The sequence below is a fragment of the Triticum aestivum genome, chromosome 3D (genome assembly GCF_018294505.1).
Source record: "Triticum aestivum cultivar Chinese Spring chromosome 3D, IWGSC CS RefSeq v2.1, whole genome shotgun sequence".
In the NCBI taxonomy this organism is placed as follows: Eukaryota; Viridiplantae; Streptophyta; class Magnoliopsida; order Poales; family Poaceae; genus Triticum; species Triticum aestivum.
Genome location: NC_057802.1, coordinates 8,313,651 through 8,339,406, shown reverse-complemented (window position 1 = coordinate 8,339,406; position 25,756 = coordinate 8,313,651). Strand labels below are relative to the sequence as shown.

General features: G+C 45.1%; 1 protein-coding gene and 1 pseudogene across 1 annotated transcript; both read left to right on the top strand.

Annotated features, from left to right (window-relative positions):
- Positions 1-6,298: 6,298 nt before the first annotated feature.
- On the top strand, positions 6,299-11,336 carry LOC123073690 (cytochrome P450 709B1). Its single transcript, XM_044496746.1, has 5 exons — positions 6,299-6,654; positions 8,447-8,670; positions 9,878-10,128; positions 10,277-10,649; positions 10,755-11,336. Exons 1-5 carry the CDS (start codon positions 6,366-6,368, stop codon positions 11,190-11,192), a joined length of 1,575 nt encoding a protein of 524 aa, XP_044352681.1. The 5' UTR covers positions 6,299-6,365; the 3' UTR covers positions 11,193-11,336.
- Positions 11,337-14,370: 3,034 nt separating this feature from the next.
- LOC123076020 (beta-1,2-xylosyltransferease XAX1-like) lies at positions 14,371-15,313 on the top strand (annotated as a pseudogene).
- Positions 15,314-25,756: the final 10,443 nt, after the last annotated feature.

Genomic DNA, 25,756 nt, shown 5'->3' with positions numbered 1-25,756 from the left:
ACGAGATCCAGACACAATGTTCATGCTCAAAGCTGGCACTAAATAACAATTATTGAGGTTTAAAACTAATCCCGTGGGTAGATGCAGAGGTAGCATGCCGACGGCGATCACATCGACCTTGGAACCATTCCCGACGCGCATCGTCACCTCGTCCTTTGCCAGCCTCCGTTTATTCCGTAGTTCCTGCTTTGAGTTACAAATATGAGCAACCGCACCGGTATCAAATACCCAGGAGCTACTACGAGTACTGGTAAGGTACACATCAATTACTTGTATATCACATATACCTTGGGTGTTGCCGGCCTTCTTCTTGTCCGCTAAATATTTGGGGCAGTTCCGCTTCCAGTGTCCACTTCCCTTGCAATAAAAGCACTCAGTCCCGGGTTTGGGTCCATTCTTTGACTTCTTCCCAGTAACTGGTTTACCGGGCGCGGCAACTCCCTTGCCGTCCTTCTTGAAGTTCTTCTTACCCTTGCCCTTCTTGAACTTGGTGGTTTTATTCACCATCAACACTTGATGTTCTTTTCTGATCTCCCCTTCCGCTGATTTCAGCATTGAATATACCTCGGGAATGGTCTTTTCCATCCCCTGCATATTGTAGTTCATCACAAAGCTCTTGTAGCTTGGTGGAAGCGACTGGAGGATTCTGTCAATGACCGCGTCATCCGGGAGATTAACTCCCAGCTGAGACAAGCGGTTGTGCAACCCAGACATTCTGAGTATGTGCTCACTAACGGAACTGTTCTCCTCCATTTTACAGCTGAAGAACTTGTCGGAGACATCATATCTCTCGACCCGGGCATGAGCTTGGAAAACTAGTTTCAACTCCTCGAACATCTCATATGCTCCATGTTTCTCAAAACGCTTTTGGAGACCCGGTTCTAAGCTGTAAAGCATGCCGCACTGAACGAGGGAGTAATCATCAGCACGTGATTGCCAAGCGTTCATAACGTCTTGGTTCTGTGGGATTGGTGCATCACCTAGCGGTGCTTCTAAGACATAATCTTTCTTGGCCACTATGAGGATGAGCCTCAGGTTCCGGACCCAGTCCGTATAGTTGCTGCCATCATCTTTCAGCTTGGTTTTCTCTAGGAACGCGTTGAAATTGAGGACAACGTTGGCCATTTGATCTACAAGACATAGTGTAAAGATTTTAGACTAAGTTCATGATAATTGAGTTCATCTAATCAAATTATTTAATGATCTCCCACTCAGATAGACATCCCTCTCGTAATCTAAGTGAAACATGATCCGAGCTTAACTAGGCCGTGTCCGATCATCACGTGAGACGGACTAGTCAAGATCGGTGAACATCTCCATGTTGATCGTATCTTCTATACGACTCATGCTCGACCTTTCGGTCCTCCGTGTTCCGAGGCCATGTCTGTACATGCTAGGCTCGTCAAGTCAACCTAAGTGTATTGCGTGTGTTCCGAGGCCATGTCTGTACATGCTAGGCTCGTCAACACCCGTTGTATTCGAACGTTAGAATCTATCACACACGATCATCACGTGGTGCTTCGAAACAACGAACCTTCGCAACGGTGCACAGTTAGGGTGAACACTTTCTTGAAATTATTATAAGGGATCATCCTACTTGCTACCGTCGTTCTAAGCAAATAAGATGCAAAAACATGATAAACATCACATGCAATCAAATAGTGACATGATATGGCCAATATCATCATGCTCCTTTGATCTCCATCTTCGGGGCACCATGATCATCTTTGTCACCGGCATGACACCATGATCTCCATCATTGTGTCTTCATGAAGTCGTCACGCCAACGATTACTTCTACTTCTATGGCTAACTCGTTTAGCAAGAAAGTAAAGTAATTTACATGGCGTTATTCAATGACACGCAGGTCATGCAAAATAATAAAGACAACTCCTATGGCTCCTGCCGGTTGTCATAATCATCGACATGCAAGTCGTGATTCCTATTACAAGAATATGATCAATCTCATACATCACATATATCATTCATCACATCTTCTGGCCATATCACATCACATAGCACTTGCTGCAAAAACAAGTTAGACGTCCTCTAATTGTTGTTGCAAGTTTTTACGTGGTTTGTAGGTTTCTAGCAAGAACGTTTCTTTCCTACGTATGACCACAACGTGATTTGCCAATTTCTATTTACCCTTCATAAGGACCCTTTTCATCGAATCCGTTCCGACTAAAGTAGGAGAGACAGACACCCGCTAGCCACCTTATGCAACTAGTGCATGTCAGTCGGTGGAACCTGTCTCACGTAAGAGTACGTGTAAGGTCGGTCCGGGCCGCTTCATCCTACAATGCCGCCGAAACAAGAAAAGACTAGTAGCGGCAAGAAGAATTGGCAAACTCAACGCCCACAACTTCTTTATGTTCTACTCGTGCATAGTAACTACGCATAGACCTGGCTCTGATACCACTGTTGGGAATCGTAGCATAATTTAAAATTTTCCTACGCTCACCAAGATGCATCTATGGAGTCTACTAGCAACGAGGGGAAAGGAGTGCATCTACATACCCTTGTAGATCGCGAGCGGAAGCGTTCCAATGAACGTGGATGACGGAGTCGTACTCGCCGTGATCCAAATCACCGATGACCGAGTGCCGAACGTACGGCACCTCCGCGTTCAACACACGTACGGTGCATCGACGTCTCCTCCTTCTTGATCCAGCAAGGGGGGAGGAGAGGTTGATGGAGATCCAACAGCACGACGGCGTGGTGGTGGATGTAGCGGGTCTCCGGCAGGGCTTCGCCGAGCTTCTGCAAGAGAGAGAGAGGTGTTGCAGGGGAGGAGGGAGGCGCCCAAGGTCGTAGTGTGCTGCCCTCCCTCCCCCCCCCCCTTTATATAGGCCCCTGGGGGGGTGCGCCAGCCCCAAGAGATGGGATCTCAAGGGGGTGGCGGCGGCCAAGTGGGGGGAAGGGTGCCTTGCCCCCCAAGGCAAGGGGGAAACTCCCCCCCTAGGGTTTTGAACCCTAGGCGCATGGGGGGAGGCCCAAGGGGGGCGCCCCAGCCCACTAGGGGCTGGTTCCCTTCCACTTTCAGCCCACGGGGCCCTCCGGGATAGGTGGCCCCACCCGGTAGACCCCCGGGACCCTTCCGGTGGTCCCGGTACAATACCGATAACCCCCGAAACTTTCCCGATGGCCGAAACTTGACTTCCTATATATAATTCTTCACCTCCGGACCATTCCGGAACCTCTCGTGACGTCCGGGATCTCATCCGGGACTCCGAACAACTTTCGGGTTTCCGCATACATATATCTCTACAACCCTAGCGTCACCGGACCTTAAGTGTGTAGACCCTACGGGTTCGGGAGACATGCAGACATGACCGAGACGCCTCTCCGGTCAATAACCAACAGCCGGATCTGGATACCCATGTTGGCTCCCACATGTTCCACGATGATCTCATCGGATGAACCACGGTGTCGAGGATTCAATCAATCCGTATGCAATTCCCTTTGTCAATCGGTATGTTACTTGCCCGAGATTCGGTCGTCGGTATCCCAATACCTTGTTCAATCTCGTTACCGGCAAGTCTCTTTACTCGTACCGCAATGCATGATCCCGTGAATAACGCCTTAGTCACATTGAGCTCATTATGATGATGCATTACCGAGTGGGCCCAGAGATACCTCTCCGTCACACGGAGTGACAAATCCCAGTCTCGATCCGTGCCAACCCAACAGACACTTTCGGAGATACCCGTAATGTACCTTTATAGTCACCCAGTTACGTTGTGACGTTTGGCACACCCAAAGCACTCCTACGGTATCCGGGAGTTGCACGATCTCATGGTCTAAGGAAAAGATACTTGACATTGGAAAAGCTCTAACAAACGAAACTACACGATCTTTTATGCTATGCTTAGGTTGGGTCTTGTCCATCACATCATTCTCCTAATGATGTGATCCCGTTATCAATGACATCCAATGTCCATAGTCAGGAAACCATGACTATCTGTTGATCAACGAGCTAGTCAACTAGAGGCTTACTAGGGACAGGTTGTGGTCTATGTATTCACACATGTATTACGATTTCCGGACAATACAATTATAGCATGAATAATAGACTATTATCATGAACAAAGAAATATAATAATAACCATTTATTATTGCCTCTAGGGCATATTTCCAACAGATAGTATGAGGCAAGGACGGCTATGGCAGCAGGGGAAGAGGAGGCAAGGATGCAGAAAGGATGAAGACGGAGCAGGAGGCAAGGAGGGGTGCGGAACAAGCGGCTGGATAGTGTCCGACGAGTGATTCGTCACGCTCGGACTTTAATTTCATTTTGGCATGTCTGGATTGTTCAACTATGATTTGTTTTGATTTCTCGTATATATTTCATAGTGTTGAATTGTGACAAATTTATATATTATGATCTATGTGCATGGATTGTATGGATTTAAGGATCCACATTTGAGATGTGTGAATGTGCGGTAGGCCAAATGAGGGGCCATCTGACCATGTCTGAAGACGCACTCGCGGGTGTATACGGGGACGGATTTGTCAGGTCCGGCTTTAGAGCATCTATAGCCGGACTCCCCAAATTGACCGGATGGACGCAATACCATTTACCGGACAAGAGAGAGAAGGAAAAAAGTTGATCCAACCAGACCCCGCAAAGCCTCCTTAAATGCCCGGGCTATTTAGCACTCCTCATATTGGTCTCATATATGGTATGAGTATGAGTAGTGCTCGGGCGTGTCCAATCAGTGGTCCTGCGTTCGCCACATAGGATTTCGCCCACCACGGAGCATCTTTTTCTTTTCTTTACTATTTTTTCTTTCTCTCTCTTTCCTTCTCCATAATTCACATGCATGTGACCGGACATATCTATACATATATATATAATAATAAAGCAAGGAGTGCTTCTGGCGGTCCGTCATGCAATTTTGTAGAAAATCCCCTACATTTTTTGTGAATTAACCAGCGGTACACACTTAAGTCACTGCCGAACCGTTATTTTGCATTTTTTCCGGAAACCGCCCTAACTTTTTAAGTAATTCACCCACGAATCATATTTAAGTCAAACAAATGATTTTCTAAAATATACATATCTTTCAATTTTAACATGTTATATATGAAATTTGGTTAGAAAAATATGTAATCTAAATACGATGTTATTTTTACCAATTAAATACGTCTAAAAATTATTTTGGAAGCAAACTTATAATCCATAGCACATTGTCCGTTTTACTTTCGTATTGGCGGCGATCCGGATGGCAAATAAACACCCACTAAAACCATGTAGAGATGAAAAAAAACATCGACAACCACACATGCACACCTCTGAAAAACATGGAAGGAAAAAAACAACAGGTTTCTCATCACGAGAGTGCATGGTCCGTTTTTCTTTTGTACCGGCTACTATCCGAATTACAAATAAACACCCACTAAAACCATATAGAGATCAAAGAAAATATCCATAACCAGTTCTGCACACCTCTAAAAAACCTCGCAAGGGAAAAACAACACATTTGTCATCACGAGAGCGAGAGAAAGCGAGAGAGAGAGAGAGAGAGAGAGAGAGAGAGAGAGAGAGGGCGCGGGGGGCGGGGAGGGGGAGGGGAGGAGAGAGGGACGCCTTAGGATTAACGTCATTCTGACACATTTGGGTTTGTGTGAACACTGAGGCCACAGTCGGCGAGGGTGAGAAGGAGGATATGTGGCAACACAAATATGCTGCCCCACTAAAATAAAGGACGTGGACCTATGGTGGTCTTGAGTGATGGTTACTGGGTTACGAGCATGTGTTATTTTTTCTTCCGTTGCAACTTAGAGGCTCTTTTTCTGGTGAGAAAAAAGTGAGGAACATGGCTACATGGACGGACAAATAGGAAGTTAAAACAGACACGTCAAAAATTGATCGGGCACGTCCGTGAGTATTTGAAGGGCCGGATTTGCCAAATCCAGCTGTAAATGCTTTTATTTCTTATTTCTACTTGGATGAGTGGAGGAGGGACGGGCTGGTCTGAGAAAAGAAAGGACGTTTTCTGCAAATGCAGAGCAGAGTGATGGGGGCCATGGGGCCGGGGGTCACCCTTACATCGTTCTCTAATCTCCGGAGAAAATGACCTGACCTCGGTGCTTCTCGATCCTCCGCGAACAAGATCCAACAAGCCAAACAAGTCTTCCTCCAATTATTGATGTGGGGATTTCCTGTGTCGTTTTCACTAACGCGTGTAGCCGGCCTACTCCTTGTGACACGTGTGGATAGGATGATCCCACGCGGACACAAATAGTACTGCCGTCGCTTTCGATCAGTGGTGTTAAACTGTTGGTAATTGTTTCTGTTGCTGCAGCCACACCCACACCACAGAGCGAGCGGATCAGCTCAGCAAGAGAAGCTCTCCGCCCATGGCCTTCTTTGCTGTGCTCCTCCTCCTCGTTCTGCTTGCTCTGTTTGCGGTTGCCGCCACGCAGCTGTGGAACTATGCCGTCGTGCGCCTCGTATGGAGGCCGTACGCCATGAGCAAGTGGTTCAGAGAGCAAGGGATCCATGGACCCTCCTACAGCTTCTTGAAAGGCTGCAACGAGGACGTCAGGAGCATGAAGGAGGAGACTGACCGTCTGGTGCTGGAGGTTGGCGACCACAAGTACCTCCCGCGGATCGCCCCACACTACCTCAAATGGAGGACTCTCTACGGTATGCCTTCAAGATTCATTCTAGCTTCTCTTTCTTCGTTCTATAACTTGCTGAAGATTCATTCTAGCGTATGTTTCTTTGTTTATCCTTTGGAGTGTCTGTATAGTAAGCAAGCTACGGTCTACTAAGACAGAGTGCTCTGTATTTTTTTATTACAACTTCCGTCCCAAATTAACGACTCAGATGTGTTTAGTGACGGATGGTATCTAGACAACTAATTTAGAACCGAGGGAGTATTATTTTTGGTGTTATGAGAGTATGCTAAGTGGTGCTATCTCTGTATAAATTTTTGTACGCGTTTTCGGGTATTAGATGATTTTTTCTTTGGGTTTTCGTCTGTTTTTTCCTAGGTTTTAGAGAAAAAAATTATGCGATTTTTTTTCATAAATTTGCTTCTTGCGGAGGCAAGATTTTGCTTCCATGAGAGGCACGGCCGTGCTTGATGAAAAGGAAAAAGAAATTATGCTTTCACGAGAAGCATAGATTTGCGTCCGTGCGGCAAAAAAAATGTGCTTTCAGAACAAGCATATATTTTGTTCTGTTGGAAGCACGGATTTGCTTTCACGAGAAGCATAGATGTGCTTCTCGAAAAGAATGTGAGAAACCGCAACCGTGTTGCCAGCTCTGGTTTTTTTCTTCCGTTTTTTTGTCATTTGTTTTTCCGGTTTTCATTATTTTATCATAAAAAAGTTCGCCGAGACGTATTAAAATGAGATCTAGTTTTAAAGGTCTCGACGCGAGAAATCCAACGCTAAAAATGGTTCCGGATTTGGACTCACGGTTCAAGAGAAAGATGTTCTGAATAAATGAATGTACGAAAAGTCGACAAGTGACGCATATGCAGTTCTCAGCGCCGGAGAAGGTGAGAGTAGCATTTACAAAGGATAGTCTTAACTAGTGATTTCGATTGATCAGATCACAGATCGTGAGAGGACATGACTGCTTGTTGCCACAAATCAGGAGAGTCATGGGTCATGGGCCACGCAGGGAAACATACACCCAATACACACCTTCAGGAAAGGGGCCTATTTTTTGGAAATATTTTAATTTCTTTCCATCTCGGAAGAAGTTTTAAGGGGTGTTTGGTTCAGGGACTTTTTAGTCCCAGAGACTAGAAAAAGTCTCTAGAAACCAAACGGGAGGGACTTTTTCTATAGGGACTAGAAAAAGACTCTACTAGAGAGTCTTTTTTGATTAGTCCCTAGGACTAGAAAAAGTCCTAGGACTTCTGAACCAAACACCCCCTTAAATAAAATTCTCAAGAAGTCATAACTAGTAGTAAGGTCATGTTGTACCATACAGAACATCGAATTTAAAAATTCAGGTGTCATAGCACCACAGAACAGATAAAGGTGTAGTTGTATCATTTCGTAATCTCACAAACGTGCTCTAATTTGGACTTCAAATATTGCAGGAATGTGAAAAGTAGAATCACCTACAACTTGTGAGTTTCTGAGGAACCTAAAATAGGGTGTCTAATGAACTTGCATAAGCTTCAACATTTAGGCCGTTTGCACATCAGAGGCACCCTTTGCCGTAACTAGCACATATATTTCCTATGAAGAGTTCAACACCAAAACTTAACCCCAATTAAACAGCAACACGGTAAAACAAAAGGCAACAGCAAGCAGGGAAGTCATAAATCTTTTTTGGAGAAATATAAAGACTTATTGATGATAGTTTTTGGGACATAAAGCCAGAGGTTTGCCACAATGTAACTTTTTAGGCAGTTTTGTTAGTTATATACCAAAGCTATATGTGACACTAATTATATTGTTCCAATGCTTCGCAGGAGAACCATTTCTATACTGGCATGGGCCACAGGCCCGAATCTGCATATTTGACTATGAATTGGCAAGGCAAATCCTTTCAAGCAAGTCCGGACATTTCGTAAAGAACGATGCACACCCTACGCTCTTGGCTTTGGTTGGTAAGGGACTCGGGTTTATGGAAGGAGCAGATTGGGTGCGCCATCGTAGGATAATCAACCCTGTTTTCACCATTGATAAGCTAAAGGTAATGCCTAGCTCCTGCAGTTGGCTTAGCAGCAAGGCATAAAAGGGACAACTCGAATTGAAGTTCACTAGTACATTAACCCTTGCTCCTGCAAGGATTACAATCTTTAGGAGACATAAGTACCGGAAGTTCATAGAAGCATCCGACATGCTCTTTCACTCTGTCTGTCTCTTCATTTATTAACACAATTCCCTTCGCTATTTCATAATCTCTATCCGGTTGTGATAAATTTATGAATTACTCTATATGAATGCCAAACTATACAAGTATGTACTATTGTGCATGCATGCATGTTTACTTCCTCATATGATGACAGACAATATATGTATGTTTGTTTGGAGTTAATATTTATATATTAATCGTGGTTGAAGTTTGTACTTTAGGAACATATATGGGCGTATTTTGTGGTTATTCACTTTTCTATAATAGCATATGTCGGTAATTTAAATAGGGGATATTTTTACGTAAAATGTTTTTAATAATGAGAAAGGTAGTGCGCTTTACATGCAAACTTAAGGGGTTACTTTATATTATCTTTTATAATGGCAGAGGTGGGTAATTTAGATGTACATTTAGGGGGATGTTTCATATATATTTTTAATTGCAAACAGGGTTACATGGCCGGATGTTTTTTTTTGTGAGACTTTCTAGGATTTATCTCCTTTTTCTAGCACATCCTGTGAGGATTAATGTCGAGGCTCTGTTTCGGGTCTCCAATTAGTATTAGTCAATTAGTAAATTATTGTTATTATTACTAGAGACTAGCTGATTTTTCTGATTTGTCGGAGAGTTTCTAGGGTCTATTTTTTTTTTCTAATTCATCTCAGGGGTTTTATGTGGAGACTTCGTTGGGCCCTCCAGTTCGTAGTACTCCTTCCGGTCCTTTTTATTCTGCATGTAATTTTTGTCCGAAGTCAAAATATATCTACTTTGACCAAATTTATAGAAAAAAACATCAACATTCACAATGCCAAAACAATATTGTTGGTTCATTATGAAATGTAGTTTCATAGTATACATATTTGATATTGTTGAAGCTGATGTTTTTTTAATATGAATTTGGTCAAACTTTGCAAAGTTTGACTTGACAAAAATCTAATACACAGAGTAAAAAGGACCCGACGGAGTAAGATGTTAGGACCATAGAAATAGGAAGCATGCTAGTCTATTTTTAAGGAAACTAAACACCAGTTTGTATTCATTACAGATGATGACAAAAACAATGTTGGGTTTTGCCGAAAGCTTGGCTAAGGAGTTAGAAGATAAAGCGTCTCAAAACAAGAATGGAGAAACAAAAGTAGATATCAATAAATTTTTCAGTGAGCTAACAGTTGATAATATATCCTATGCCATCTTTGGAAGCAGTTATAAATTAGGAAATGAAGTCTTCCGAGCTCAAACCGACCTGCTAGGGATCACTATGGAAACTTTCCTTGACGTGCCGATACCAGGATTCAAGTAAAATTCTCACATCCTTGAATTTATATGCCTTGTAGATAAAGAAAGTGCACCACAAAATTTCCATACTCCCAGTTCATTTCTTGAATGATTTTTCATACACCGCAGTGGTCCTTATGCATGGTCAATGTTTTGTTTTTCGATTCAGATATCTTCCTACTGAAAAGAATCGACGCAAATGGATGCTTGAAAGGAAGCTTAAGAGCCTACTCACAGAAATCATACAACCACGATTAGCAACTAGTGAATACGGGAATGACCTGCTCGGTGTGATGCTTGACTCTTGCATTGAAACCAAGCAAGGAGGGAAGCAAGTGGATCTCAGCTTGAGCATGGAGGAGATCATACATGAGTGCAAGCTTTTCTTCTTTGCTGGTCATGAAAACACATCTCTTCTACTCACATGGTCAGTGTATTTGCTCAGCATATACCCAGAATGGCAGGAAAAGCTCCGAAATGAAGTCTTGAAGGAATTTGGGAGGGAATCTCCTAACCCCAATGCGCTCAACAAACTGAAAGAGGCAAGAAACAGATACCAACAGATTCTTTTACTCTAATGTTTGTGCTTCTCTTATACAGTAGTATCTTAGAACCCGTAGCTAATGACAACAAGCTATATATTGCAGATGACAATGGTGCTCTTCGAGACCCTGAGGCTCTACTCGCCTGCTCTTTTTATGCAAAGGAAAACCGTGGCCGATATGACAGTGGGATCAATAAAACTGCCCAAAGGCATGGCAATTGTCATACCTATTCCAATTATGCATCGAGACAAGGAGGTTTGGGGTGACGACGCAGATGAATTCAATCCACTGAGATTTAAGAATGGGATCACAGGAGCAGCAAAGGTTCCACATGGCCTGCTAGCGTTTTCAATGGGACCAAGGTCTTGCATCGGTCAGAACTTCTCTATGTTGGAAGCGAAGTCGACGCTGGCCCTGATGCTCCAGAAGTTCTCGTTCACTCTTTCCCCTGACTATGTGCATGCGCCCGTGGATCTGTTTACCCTGAAACCTAAGTTTGGTCTTCCGGTATTTCTGAGGCCGCTGGATAAGTGTAACTAGACTAGTAGTATTTGATTTGTAATATTGCCATACCTCCAAGAACTGATGAACCTGGGATGTACTCGATGATACACAGTGTATGTATGTAGTCAATGTATGACTAAAAAAATAAAGAAAACAAGGAAGAACACTGATATTACCACTCTTACCCTTGTTCCAGAGTCGTCTATTTATTTATTTAAAGAGTATAAATTGGATCGACCATATAACAACTATGCAGGTGGGTTCAGATTGTGCTAAACACTTGTAACATGCTTTAATTTGGTGCAATATTCTAGCAAACTGGTGCATGTACGGTCCGTACTCTACATTAGTGATGTCTCCACCCACATTGGGTGTTAACTGTTGAGCGAACAAGGGGAAAAGGTACAGCGCTGATATTCGCGCTTGGCCGTCTCGTCCCCCTGGGGGAATATATCCGGTGCATCCGCACTTGTGGTGCTACCGATGCACGGGATGTCATAGCATATTTTAAAAAATCTAAAAAAATTCTAGCATGTTAACACAACATTAGGCTCCGTTCGGTACGTAGGAATTGTGCAGGAATTTTGGAGGAACTCTGTTCGGTACGTAGGAATTGTGCAGGAATTTTGGAGGAACTCCGGTCCTACATGAATTATTTCCTTCACAGCGTTCGGAACAAAGGATTCATCAATTCCCTTCCTCTGTAAAGTTTTCCCACAATCCTATGTTTTTCTCTCCTTCAATCCAAACAGGGCCTTAATGTATGATGTTACAAAATTTCGATAAAAATTTGAAATATTTTTTGAGATAAAAAAATGACAAATTTGACACCAGTGTGATAATGGGCCAAATGTAAAGCCCAAGTTGTGTTATATACTATCCAGTGTTGAATTTGTCATATTTGTTTTTTAAGTTATATTTCGAATTTTGACTTGAAATTTTGTGGCAACGTACATTGATGTTGTGTGAGTGTGCTAAAAAAATTCAGAATTTTTTGAATATTTTAAAAGCACAATGTGAGTTCGGTGTACCGGTAGCATCACAAGCTCCGGGGCACCAGATATTTTCCCCCTCGTCCAGCCCTCCTCACTTGGGTTACATGTACGCAAACTCATTCAGTGAAATAAATGATTAAAGGGTGCCATTTGTAAAGATTATTTTCATCTTTGGTGGTGGGCATCACTTTTTGCAGTTAGAGAGTTTGTAAAGGTCACTCTCACCTCTCGTGATGACAAGTGGCATATCTCATGTGCACCAGTTGTCGTTGTTAGAGAGTTTTGATGGGATATTTTCCCATACAAGAAGAGATGAGAGTTTTTTGTAATTTTTTCAGTAGACTCGACTATTACAAAATGTTTTATTTCTCAAACTATGCATCCAAATCACGAACTGTTTTCACTGTCACGTGAATATCTTCAAAACTAAATCTCGTGTTAATAGATTTTGACAAACTATTTTCGAGCAAAATCTATGATCCAAAAGTTTACTGACCCTTGCTTTAAATTGTACTAACTGCACTTCACTGTGAAGCCCCGTTGTGCTTTTCAAACGTCACGAGAAAGCGCACTTGTGCTTCACTTTTGGAGAACCAAAAGCGTACGGAAGCACAACTATTGTTTCACACATTTAGCACAACTGTCTTCCACACTCCTGGCAGATAAAATAGTGGAAAAAACTAAGAAACATAATAAAGCAAAAAAAAATTGGAAATCGACCCCCCCCCCCCCCCGGTCCCAATGGGGAAGCGCCAAGCGCGGGGCACATGGCGCTCTAAGACACCCCCCACAGTAAGAAGAGTGCCCCCATTGGTGGAGGACCCTGTAACTAGTTGGTCCCCTCATCAAACCCAAATATACTTTTTTTTGAGCTGATCTGTATTCTTTATTAAACGTTCAAAATGGACGGAATACAGATAATATCGGGCAAAATAGCAAGCCACACATGGCGCCCGGGAGGGAGAGTTGCAGCAGCCTTAGCTAAGGCATGAGCCTCCCCATTATGTCTCCTATTCTCGTGAATAAATTGAACATCACTAAAAGACCTCCTTTGATGGTTGATATCTTGTAGAATTGGAAAGAACTTGCACGGGGAGTCATCTGCAATCCTAGTCACAACTTCTTGACAGTCTGACGCCACACATACGGATCGAACGTGTAAATCCAAAGCGAGTGCTAGCGCCTCGCTGCATGCCTGTGCCTCAAGAATTGCCGGATCCGAAAGACCCTCAAAAATAACGGCAGAAGCGCCAAGATATTTACCATGCTTGTCTCGGCACACCACAGCTGATGCGCCCTTATCCCCGATCTTGGAGAAGCCGCCGTCCGCGTTTATCTTGACGTCATGGACTGCCGGTGGCAGCCATGCCGGTTGTGTTGGTTGTCGTACAGGTACTCGGGACCTTACATGCAGGTCCCTGGAGTTGCATGCATGCCCCTGGATGTGACATGCAGGTCCTTGGACAACGCATGTAGTTCTTTGGTACGTGCCCCCTTCTCTGGAATTTGGTCGAGCTCCGCCATGAACTTTTGAACAAAAACATGGGTACTGAGGGGGCTTTGAAACTGGTTGTCATGGATAGCTCGACGCCTAGCCCACCAGACTGCCCACATCGTTACGGGTCATGCTTTTTTTTATGGGCACAAGGCATAACAGCATGCGGCCTAGGAACAACTCAGCATATAGCTAGGGTGCCGGGCTGGCACGCAAGAAGGCAGCACTTGTGTGTTGGCCCTAAGAATTGAGCACGACGCGCAGCAAGCCCCAACTTGGAAAAGGCCCATGATCCATTGTTGTATTTCCCAAAAAATTAATTTTTTTTAAACAATCCCAAAGAATTAATACAACCCATTGATGCCCACAAAACCCGATGTGTCTCGGCCCATTAGAGCATAGCGGTTATAGGAAACTTCCAGGTGCTCCAAGTTTTAGAAAGTTTCTAGATTGGTTTTTCTTGGAGTTTTTTCCAACTTGTTTCTGCTTTATTTTTCACTTCGTTTGCGATTGGTCTTTTCTGTTTTATTCTTCCCGTTCTCTTACTTCATTTTCTTTTCTAAAATTCATGAACATTTTTCTAAAATTTGTAATTTTTAAAATTTGTGAATATGAATATTTTGAACTCACAAACATTTTTTGATTGCATGAACACTTTAAAATTTCTGACTAAAATTTTAAATTGATGAACATTTTCCCAAATTGATGGAGGTTTTTTGAATTCATGAATAGTTTTGGAGCCCGAAATCCGAGCATTTCTCTATTCGAACGCCGGTGCCCTTTAAGGAGGGTGCGGTTCTTGGTCACCGACTACAAGCAGTTGTGGCCCAAGAAGTATAAACCGATTCTACGGAGGCTGTCATGCTACGACATTGTCGATTTCGACTCGAACAATGATGTGCACTGCTTCCACCATGTGATCCTTGGACTGTTGAGGGACAGGAACCTGATCATACGCCGGCATCCTACAAGAAACCCCAAGGGACACTCCATGGTGGGATTCACAAGATTCCTGCGCCGCGCCTACGGTCTCCGAAGAGACAGGCCTCTGGCCCTAGGCGAAAACTCCGGCAAGAAGCCGAGGATGCTGATCATATCTCGCCGAGGGACACGGAGGCTCCTGAACCTGCACCAGGTGGAGACTATGGCAACATTGGTAGGATTCGACGTGACGGTCTCCGAGGCTAGGGACAACGACATCAAGAGGTTCGCAGAGACGGTGAACTCTTGCGACGTGCTGGTGGCGGTGCACGGTGCTGGCCTGACCAACCAGGTGTTCCTCCCGGCGCGGGCGGTGGTGGTTCAGATCGTGCCGTGAGGCGGAATGGAGTGGATGGCCACCAACTTCTACGGTGAGCCGGCGTGAGGCATGGGCCTGCGGTACCTCGAGTACCGCATCGCCGGAGAGGAGAGCAGCCTAGCCGGGCGATACCCGAGGGACCATGCCGTGTTCAGGGACCCCATGGCCATCCATGCACAGGGGTGGAAGGCGCTGGCGGAGGTGGTGATGACGCAAGACGTGAGCCTCGATCTTGACAGGTTCAGGCCTACACTCCTACGTGCCCTGGACCTTCTTCAAGATTAAGTTCATGTATCCTTCTTGATTCTTTTTCTTCTGAGGTAAATAGAGCGCATGCATGCATGTATTGGACAGTTTTGTATAGACTGGATTACTGCGTTCATAGTAATGGAAATGTTACACGAAATGGAATCGAATAAACCTTTGTTAGGCCATCATGCAGTAATGATTCTCTCACTGCATGCCCATCTGTCTCAATTCCTCCAACGAATCACTAGAAAGCCGGAGAATTTTATTACTCTAGTTCCCAAACATATCTCGTGAGATCATCATCAGTACTACATGATGGCCCTCAACTCTCAGATGCAGCACTGATCTATTCATCTCTCTTATGTCGACCTCTTATGTAATGTAGTATTTGCAAATTGCAAAAGCTATATGTGTTCATGCCATGGTCGGTGGTGGTGGCGGGAGGGATGGGAGTGGCGGGAGGGGTGGGAGTGGCGGCGGTAGGGATGGCGATGGCGGTGGCGGTGGGGATGGGGCTGGGCTCTCGGGGGGGCAGTGGGGGTGGCAGGCGGGGCAATTGGCCTGGCACTCCTGCTGCGTCTTGAAGCACTTGGGGTAGGGGAACAGGAACGCGCAGCAGCCGCACTCCTCGTAAAGCTTGTCGTCCAGCTTGCACTCGCGGTGTATGCAGAACTTTATGTACAGCTTCCCCTCCTCCATCGCCGCCGTCTTGTTCCCGGACACCACCGGCGCTGGTCTCTGTGTTGGCGTCGGCACCTTCCGAGTAGCTCCTCCTCCTCCCGGCCTCCAGACAACCTATCACACGGGACGGAGATATACATTTCATGACGACGACGATGATAAAAGAGACGATGCATGCACACTTACATTGAGCGGTCGCCACCAGGCATCCGACGAACATGACGGCCATCATCGTGTGCTGCGCCGGCGTCTTCATCTTGGAAGGTTGTTCACCTCTCTGCCGGATTGACTCAGCTGCTGTGCAGCAGGTCTTGATTTATAGGGACCATCGAGCGTGCATATATGCAGAGCAATTGATTCGGGGGTCGCGGAGTTGCAGCAGTCCATACGTGCGATCCGTGGATGCAGCAGCGTTTGAATGCGCTAGGAATTACAGCACTCCATACGTGCGATCCGTGGATGCAGCAGAGTTTGAATGCGGGCGCGCAATCAGCAGACTTTGATGTCTAAAAAGTAACCACTATTTATGGAAAGTTGGGGGAAAACCTCTACAACAGTTCCCGTAAAGTGGCCATAATTTTACAGGATCCCATAAAATTGGCCCTTTTTCCGCTGGTTTACGTGAAGATCATCTCCCTTTAAAATTATGGCCACTCTACAGGAACTGTTGGAGAGAATTTTTTGCTCCAACTTTCAGTAAACCCGCCACCAACTGCGCCACCTGCTGCCACGCCGTCCAGCGGCCGCGGCTGCCCCGCTGCCACGCCGTCTCGCGCTGGCGGCCACGGCACCGCCCGCCGTTACGTGAGTCACCGACTGGCGGGTCCTATACAATTATCTATTTTTTGTTTAATTAAAAATAAAATAAAAATGGATTAAGGTAAGAATTTTAGCTTACCAAAGTTGCTCTCGGACAACTTCCCCTGAATTTTATAGTCATTCTGTAAAACTGGTTTTTTAAGGGGTTGTTGGAGTTGTTCTTATTCTCTCTCAACAAAAGACTAATACATACTCCATACATCCTAAAATAAGTGTCTCAAGCTTAGTAAATTTTTATAGACACTTATTTTGGGACGGAGGGAGTATTTAATAGCAAGATATCGCGGATGAGCTACTAGCAAATAAATAATTGAAGTCGGGTCTGCTCTCAAACTTTGACCAGAAATTATATCATGATCAACACAAGGCTGACAAAGTACCATATATGGTCAAAATTAATGTCTAAATTTTCTCCGCGTTCAATTAAGCTTACATGTTTGCTAGTAGATAAAATGGAGAAAAATCGTACACAACATATACAATAATAAGTTATCCTATTTCCATTTTTTATATATCATAATCATATAATATAACAATATTATAGCAAGCTAACATCGAGCTAGCCAATGTTGGCTCAAGATTAACTCATTTCACGATTGAGCTGCATATATAAACCGCTCGTACTCAGCTCATTTCGTTTTGAGTCGATCTCGACTCGAGCTAAAAGACGAGTCGATCTTGAGGGACTCATGAGCCTCGAGCTTTTCTTGCAGCCCTGTCCACGGATGGAAGGATGTCCTCTTTAGGTTAATTCTACCTTCTATACGAATGATAAACTTAAAATAATCCCAAACTTTTAGGCCTATGTTTAACAAATCGGTGTTGCAAGGTCCAAATTCGAAACCTAACCCATCGATTAGAGCCCAAAATATGACCAATTCTCTATTCAGATGCAGCTGTCCTCTAAGTTAATGAAACGGGCTTGCTAAAACTTAGTCAACTGAGATTTAACGAAGTCTCAGTCGACCCTGCAACATTTTGTCCCATCGTTTGCAACATTTCTTCCTATCAGTTGCAGCATCAATCTTACTAGTCGTAGCATGTCATCCAATTGTCGATTGTAGCACGTCATCTCATTGTTCGTAACATTCTCCATTGGCGGTTGTAGCATTTTAGTTAGAACGGTTGTTGCATATGTTGTCGTTGCTCGCAATAGTGCCATTATATTTTTCGTCGCCGTTTACAGCATCCAGGCATGCCGATCGTAACACCACAATTACACTGACGTCCCTCCACTGAGACTTTGTTAAGTCTCAGCCGACTAAGTTCTAGACACACCCTGAATGAAAATGAATTGTGGGTCTTCATTCATAAGAAAATACATATACATTTTTTTTTGCGGGGAAAAATACATATACATTGATGTGTTGATGTACACCCTTCTATATATCACACAACTAGATAAAATAATAATTCACGACAGAGCAAAAAAGTCACAGAAAATAGACGACCACTAGAAAATAGATACAAACCAGACAACTGCGGTAAAATAAAATTAACACACGTCCGCTTGTAGTAATAATTGATTGATTTTGTAGCCGATCGAGATGCTTATTCGGTGGGTTCCGCAGCCGTCGTGTCAATCCACAACGGGTCACCCCCCGTGCCAGTGGAGACGGCGGAGGCGACCCTGGCGACGGCCACCGCAACCTTGCAGAAAAGCGAGACCTTGCTGATGCTGGACGACAACCCAGTGTCCCATGCCGTTGGCGCGCCCTGTGGCGTGCCCGCCTCCCATGTCGTCGGCGCGCTCTGCGGCATGCCCACCTCCCATGTCGTCGGCATTCCCACCGCCCATGTCGTGGGCGCGCTCACCTGCGCGACCTGAGAGCGTTTGTAGCAAGCTTCCATCATGCACGCCACGTGCGTGTACGCGGGCTGTCGGTGACCATCGAGGTAGCTGTAGCACCAGAAGCTGTCGCGGCGGCCGCCTTGCCCTTGCCGGCACAACCCGCAGCTACCATGGGCGGGCGACTCCTTGAGGAGGTCGAACGCACCGTCGTGCTGGACCACGCGCTCTGCCAGGTTGGCGCACTGCGGGTGGAGGCCGATCTGGCGGTGGCCGTCGTGGAACATGAAGCCGAGCACCTGGTCTCCACAAGCGCCGCAGAAGCTGCCGCGGCCGGCCAGGGCGCCGCCGGGAGGGCTGTAGCGGAAGTCGAAGGTGCAGCCCTTGAAGAAAGGATGCGTGAGCGTCAGGTCCTCCACCTTGAAGGGGACGCAGCAGACGTGAAGGTCGAAGTCGCACGGGTCGCACCGGTACCTGCGGTCGTCCTCGCCGTAGTGCCGGCAGCCGTCGCACTGGAACAGGGCGCCGCCGGTCGCGTACAGCGTGAGCACGTGCCCTGGGTGGGAGGGGTGGGTTATCCGTAGCGGAGGACCCGTAGGAGGCGTCACCATGCTTGTCTTTGGAGCTCTCTCCCTCTCTCTCTCCCAAAGAAACTGGCAAGGCGCTTTGCCTTGCAAAGCTAACAAGAGACCAACATGTATTTGTAGATGAAATATTTTGCAAGAGTAACAGGTCGAGTACGAGTTGGCATGACCCTGTCAAATGTCTTTTGCTTCACCCATGAAAGGCCAGCGCTTCCGCCGGTTCCTCAAAAATAAAATACCTTCACACGCAATTTTTTAAACGAGTGACAGGTTCGCTACAAGTTGACATGTCCTCGACAACAATAGAAAAAACTTGGACGATTCCGCTACGAGAAGCCCTGGCTGTCTTGAGACTTTTCTGCTTGCATTTTCCGGATATAGCCTGCGTGTTGATCGGTTCGGAAGCAAAAATGCTAAACTTACGGATGAAACCTACGGATCACTCTCCACCGCAGACCGCACTAATCTCTTGCTCTGAATTTCACTATCATTTCCAATCACAAAAGGGCGTGTCATCCTGCAAGTTAATTTCGTAAGAATCATCTGTAGCTATAACCTTGTTGATTTTGGAAGGGTCCCGTATATGCTTCACAGCTCCACAAGCTTTCTCTACCCTTATCGGATATGTGCTTGGTCTTTTTTCCATTTGGATATTTTATTTGCAACAGTGGCAAGTTGAGTACGAGTTGGCATTTTCTATGCTATACAACTTGCCAACAAACATTTTGATTTTGATACACCGTTTCTTCATCATTCTCGACATTTCCAATGAATATTTTATTTGTTGTCAACATTTGACATGGGAGCAACTACTTGGTCCGTTCCCAGGTTTTTTATTTTATTCGGCACTACTTGGTGCGCGTCAACTCCCAAGACAGAAACTGCATTTGGAACAACAATTTGACATACGTTGTGGCCGCTCTTACATAGTTGAAGTGACGTTGCTTCCAGTTTACCTCGTGTTTCTTCAGTGACCTTTGTTAGTTTAGAGCATCTACGGCCGGATATATCAAATCCGGCACCCTATATCTTCACAGACATGTCCGCAGACAGTGATCGATCAATTCTCAAATTTTTGTGTGTACCTCATACCCGGTATCCTAAATTCATACTATGCATGAAACGTGAAAAAAACTACGTAGATGATCAAAGACATTTCGGAACATAGCATAGGTGGACATAGAACAAGCAGCATATCCACATAAGTGTGCGCATTAATTTGGGATATATGGAACAGTCGGAACTATCACTAGTAGAAAAAGGGCCTTTCGTTCGGGCCTGGCCAGCCCATTAGTCCCGGTTCTGCCACGAACCGGGACCAATGGAGGCATTTGTCCCGGTTCGAGAGCCCGGGGGCCGGCCGGGGCCTCGTGGGCATTGGTCCCGGTTCGTCTGGGCCATTTGTCCCGGTTCTTGGCACGAACCGGGACCAATGGGCCTCGCTCCCGGCCCACAACCATTGGTCCCGGTTCTTGGCAGGAACTGGGATAGAAGGAAGGCCTTTAGTCCCGGTTCCATCCACGAACTGGGACAAATGAGTTGCCTATTTATATACCCCATCGCCGGCGAGCAGAGCACTCCACAGTGCTCTGTTTTTTGCTGGCCGGCGAGGGGAAGGGCATTGGGTGCTCTAGCTCACCTCCTATGTACATGAGGTGTTCGATGAAATGCCGGAGCCACACTAGTTAGGCTTTCTCCTCTCGAAGCTCGACCTCCGAGCTCCATTTTTCCCGAGATTTGTCTACATTTATATTAGCGGTCCGTCACGCCCCATCCCCGTCTTCACCGCCGTCGATCGCCCTCGCCGATCTCGTCGCCGGGACCACCATGGTGAGCCTCTTGTTCTTATCTTCATTCTGAAAAAAAATTCTTACTTTACATAGATACTTGTCTAATTTTCTTACTTTTGACACACATAATTATATATAATGCACGCAGATGAATCGGCAATGGATGTACGGTGACAGACACACCTCCGAGTACATTAAGGGCGCGCATAATTTTCTCGAAGTGGCTGAGGCAAACAAGCAGAATGGTTTTATGTGTTGTCCATGCCCTAGCTGTGGGAATACGAGGTCTTACTCTGACTCGAAAACCCTTCACACCCACCTGCTTTATAAGGGTTTCATGCCACACTATAATGTTTGGACCAAGCACGGAGAAATAGGGGTTATGATGGAAGACAACGAAGAAGAAGAGGACGATGACAACTATGTGCCCCCTGAATACGGTGATGCTGCAACGGGGGAAGCTGCTGAAGATCAAGAGGAACCAGACGATGTGCCCGATGATGATGATCTCCGCCGTGTCATTGTCGATGCAAGGACGCAATGCGAAAGTGAAAAGGAGAAGCGGAAGTTCGATCGCATGTTAGAGGATCACAAAAAAGGGTTGTACCCAAATTGCGAAGATGGCAACACGAAGCTCGGTACCGTACTCGAATTGCTGCAGTGGAAGGCAGAGAATGCTGTGCCTGACAAAGGATTTGAGAAGCTACTGAAAATATTGAAGAAGAAACTTCTAAAGGATAATGAATTGCCCGACAGTACGTACGCAGCAAAGAAGGTCGTATGCCCTCTAGGATTGGAGGTGGAGAAGATACATGCATGCCCTAATGACTGCATCCTCTACCGCGGTGCATACAAGGATTTGAACGCATGCCCGGTATGCGGTGCATTGCGGTATAAGATCAGACGAGATGACCCTGGTGATGTTGACGGCGAGCCCCACAGGAAGAGGGTTCGTGCGTAGGTGATGTGGTATGCTCCTATAATACCATGGTTGAAACGACTGTTCAGAAACAAAGAGCATGCCAAGTTGATGCGATGGCACAGTGAGGACCGTAAGAAAGACGGGAAGTTGAGAGCACCCGCTGACGGGTCGCAGTGGAGAAGAATCGAGAGAAAGTACTGGGCTGAGTTTGCAAGTGACCCAAGGAACGTATGGTTTGCTTTAAGCGCGGATGGCATTAATCCTTTCGGGGAGCAGAGCAGCAATCACAGCACCTGGCCCGTGACTCTATGTATGTATAACCTTCCTCCTTGGATGTGCATGAAGCGGAAGTTCATTATGATGCCAATTCTCATCCAAGGCCCTAAGCAACCCGGCAACGACATTGATGTGTACCTAAGGCCATTAGTTGAAGAACTTTTACAGCTGTGGAATGGAAACGGTGTACGTGCGTGGGATGAGCACAAACAGGAGGAATTTAACCTGCATGCGTTGCTGTTTGTAACCATCAACGATTGGCCCGCTCTCAGTAACCTTTCAGGACAGACAAACAAGGGATACCACGCATGCACGCACTGTTTAGCTGACACCGAAAGTATATACCTGGACAGATGCAGGAAGAATGTGTACCTGGGCCATCGTCGATTTCTCCCGACCAACCATCAATGTCGAAAGAAAGGCAAGCATTTCAAAGGCGAGGCAGATCACCGGAAGAAGCCCGCCATGCGTACCGGTGATCACGTACTTGCTATGGTCTCTGATTTACACGTAATCTTTGGAAAGGGTCCCGGCGGACTAGCTGTTCCGAATGACGCTGAGGGACGCGCACCCATGTGGAAGAAGAAATCTATATTTTGGGACCTACCCTACTGGAAAGACCTAGAGGTACGCTCTTCAATCGACGTGATGCACGTGACGAAGAACCTTTGCGTGAACCTGTTAGGCTTCTTGGGCGTGTATGGGAAGACAAAAGATACACCTGAGGCACGGGAGGACCTGCAACGTTTGCACGAAAAAGACGGCATGCCTCCAAAGCAGTATGAAGGTCCTGCCAGCTACGCTCTTACCAAAGAAGAGAAGGAAATCTTTTTTGAATGCCTGCTCAGTATGAAGGTCCCGACTGGCTTCTCGTCGAATATAAAGGGAATAATAAATATTCCAGAGAAAAAGTTCCAGAACCTAAAGTCTCATGACTGCCACGTGATTATGACGCAACTGCTTCCGGTTGCATTGAGGGGGCTTCTACCGGAAAACGTCCGATTAGCCATTGTGAAGCTATGTGCATTCCTCAATGCAATCTCTCAGAAGGTGATCGATCCAGAAATCATACCAAGGCTAAGGAGTGATGTGGTGCAATGTCTTGTCAGTTTCGAGCTGGTGTTCCCACCATCCTTCTTCAATATCATGACGCACGTCCTAGTTCATCTAGTCGACGAGATTGTCATTCTGGGCCCCGTATTTCTACACAATATGTTCCCCTTTGAGAGGTTCATCGGAGTCCTAAAGAAATATGTCCGTAACCGTGCTAGGCCAGAAGGAAGCATCTCCATGGGCCATCAAACAGAGGATGTCATTGGGTTTTGTGTTGACTTCATTTCTGGCCTTAAGAAGATAGGTCTCCCTAATTCGCGGTATGACGGGAGACTGACTGGAAAAGGCACGCTAGGAGCGGACTCAATAATATGCATGGACGGGCATTCTTGGTCTCAAGCACACTACACAGCTCTACAGAACTCTACCTTGGTGACCCCGTATGTCGATGAACACAAGAACAGTCTGCGCTCCAAACACCCGGAGCAGTGTGACGACTGGATTACATGTGAACACATCAGGACTTTCAGCAGTTGGTTGGAAACACGTCTCAGAGGTGACAATACTGTTTGTGATGAGTTGTACTCGTTGTCCAGGGGACCATCTTCGACTGTATTGACTTACAAAGGATACGAGATAAATGGGAATACAGTTTACACGATCGCCCAAGATCAAAAGAGCATCAACCAAAACAGCGGTGTCCGCTTTGATGCAGCAACCGAGAGGGGAAAGGACACATATTATGGTTACATAGTGGACATATGGGAACTTGACTACGGACATGATTTTAAGGTCCCTTTGTTTAAGTGCAAATGGGTCAATCTATCAGGAGGCAGGGTATAGGTAGACCCACAGTACGGAATGACAACAGTGGATCTGAACAATCTTGGGTACACTGACGAACCGTTCGTCCTAGCCAATGATGTGGCACAGGTTATCTATGTGAAGGACATGTCTACCAAACCGAGAAAAAGAAAAGATAAGGAAGCGAATACATCATACGATGAGCCAAAGCGCCACATAGTTCTTTCAGGAAAAAGGGACATCGTGGGAGTGGAGGGCAAGACAGACATGTCTGAAGATTATGAAAAGTTTCATGAAATTCCTCCCTTCAAAGTCAAGGCTGACCCAAGCATCCTGATAAATGATGAATATTATCCATGGTTACGGCGCAATAAGCAAAGCACACAAGCGAAAAAAAAAGTGAAGACTTTCTCTCCACAAATTATGATGATACCATGCACTTTCAACCTTTTCGTAGTTCATTTGAAATTCCTGTTGTAACAGACGAGTTTCCATATCAAATCCTGATACTTCGAAACAGATTGTCCGTTTTGTACATGAAGTGCATCCAGTTTTTTTCGTAACCCTCTCAACTTTCTTGCACATGCTCGAAATGATGATACCATGCCAACTTTCAACCTTTTCAGAGTTCATTTGTAGTGCTTTTCAATTTCAGGGTCTTATAGCTCAAAATAATCAGTAAATACATGGAAAATAACAAATGAAGTCAGAAAGGGTTGAAAATTGATGATGTGGCTTTGAATGGTGCATTTTGAACACAGAAAAACTATGGAGTTCAAATAAGTTCTAAAAAATGAAATCCCTTTGTAACAGACGAGTTTCTGTATGAAACCCTGATACTTCGAAAGAGATTGTCCGTTTTGTACACAAAGTGCATCCAGTTTTTGCCGTAACCCTCTCTACTTTTTTGCACATGCTATGTGGGTGAAATGATGATACCATGCCAACTTTCAACCTTTTCAGATTTCTTTTATAGTGCTTTTCAATTTCAGGGTCTTATAGCTCAAAATAATCAGTAAATGCATGGAAAATAACAATTATCATAAAATAAAATAAAATAAATAAGTAATTAGAAACATAATAAAATAAACTTTAATAAAATATATAACTAGAAACAAAATAAAATAAACTTTAATAACATAAATAAAATTTATGAAACTAAAATTATCAATGTATTTTCTGTTCAAAACGTTATAAGCAACCTCTAGTATTATTGAAACTAAAATTATATAAAATTGATGCAACTAAAATTATCAAAGTTTTTTCTGTTCAAAATCATTAAAAGCAAAAAGAATTTTCATAAAGAACTTTTTTTGTTAGAAACTTTAATAGCAAAAAGAATTATCATAAAATAAAATAAATAAGTAATTAGAAAATAAAATAAAATAAATAAGTATTTTCTTGTAAGTAGAAACAAAATAAAATAAATAAAGCAAAAAAGAAAAGAAATAAACTGGGGAAAAAATGCCACCTACTGGGCCACCACGGCCTGAATACGACTAAAAACCCATCCATGTGCCCGGATTCAGGCCCGCAGAAGGCCCAGCAGGCCCACAGGCATAGCAGTGCGAGATTAGGCCCAGAGGCCTGCAATTCAGAGGAGTTCAATGGAGATGGCGGGGCAGGGCTTATAAACAGGTCCTGCCGCTCCTCGGCTAGCGAGGTGGGACTAAACGTCCCACCCCACCGCGGCTTTGGCAGGCGCAGGCCTTTGGTCCCAGTTGGTAGCACCAACCGCGACTAAAGGGGGGCATTGGTCCCGGTTGGCGCCACGAACCGGTACCAAGGCCCCCCTTCAGTCCCGGTTGGTGCCACCAACCGGGACCAAAGGCCTCTGCTTCCC

Bases quoted from the DNA above. Each gene is read 5' to 3' on its own strand.
- LOC123073690 (XM_044496746.1), top strand. From the start codon at position 6,366: ATGGCCTTCTTTGCTGTGCTCCTCCTCCTCGTTCTGCTTGCTCTGTTT. The intron at 6,655-8,446 runs GTATGCCTTCAA...AATGCTTCGCAG, and splicing joins CAAATGGAGGACTCTCTACG to GAGAACCATTTCTATACTGG. The intron at 10,650-10,754 runs GCAAGAAACAGA...TATATATTGCAG, and splicing joins CGCTCAACAAACTGAAAGAG to ATGACAATGGTGCTCTTCGA.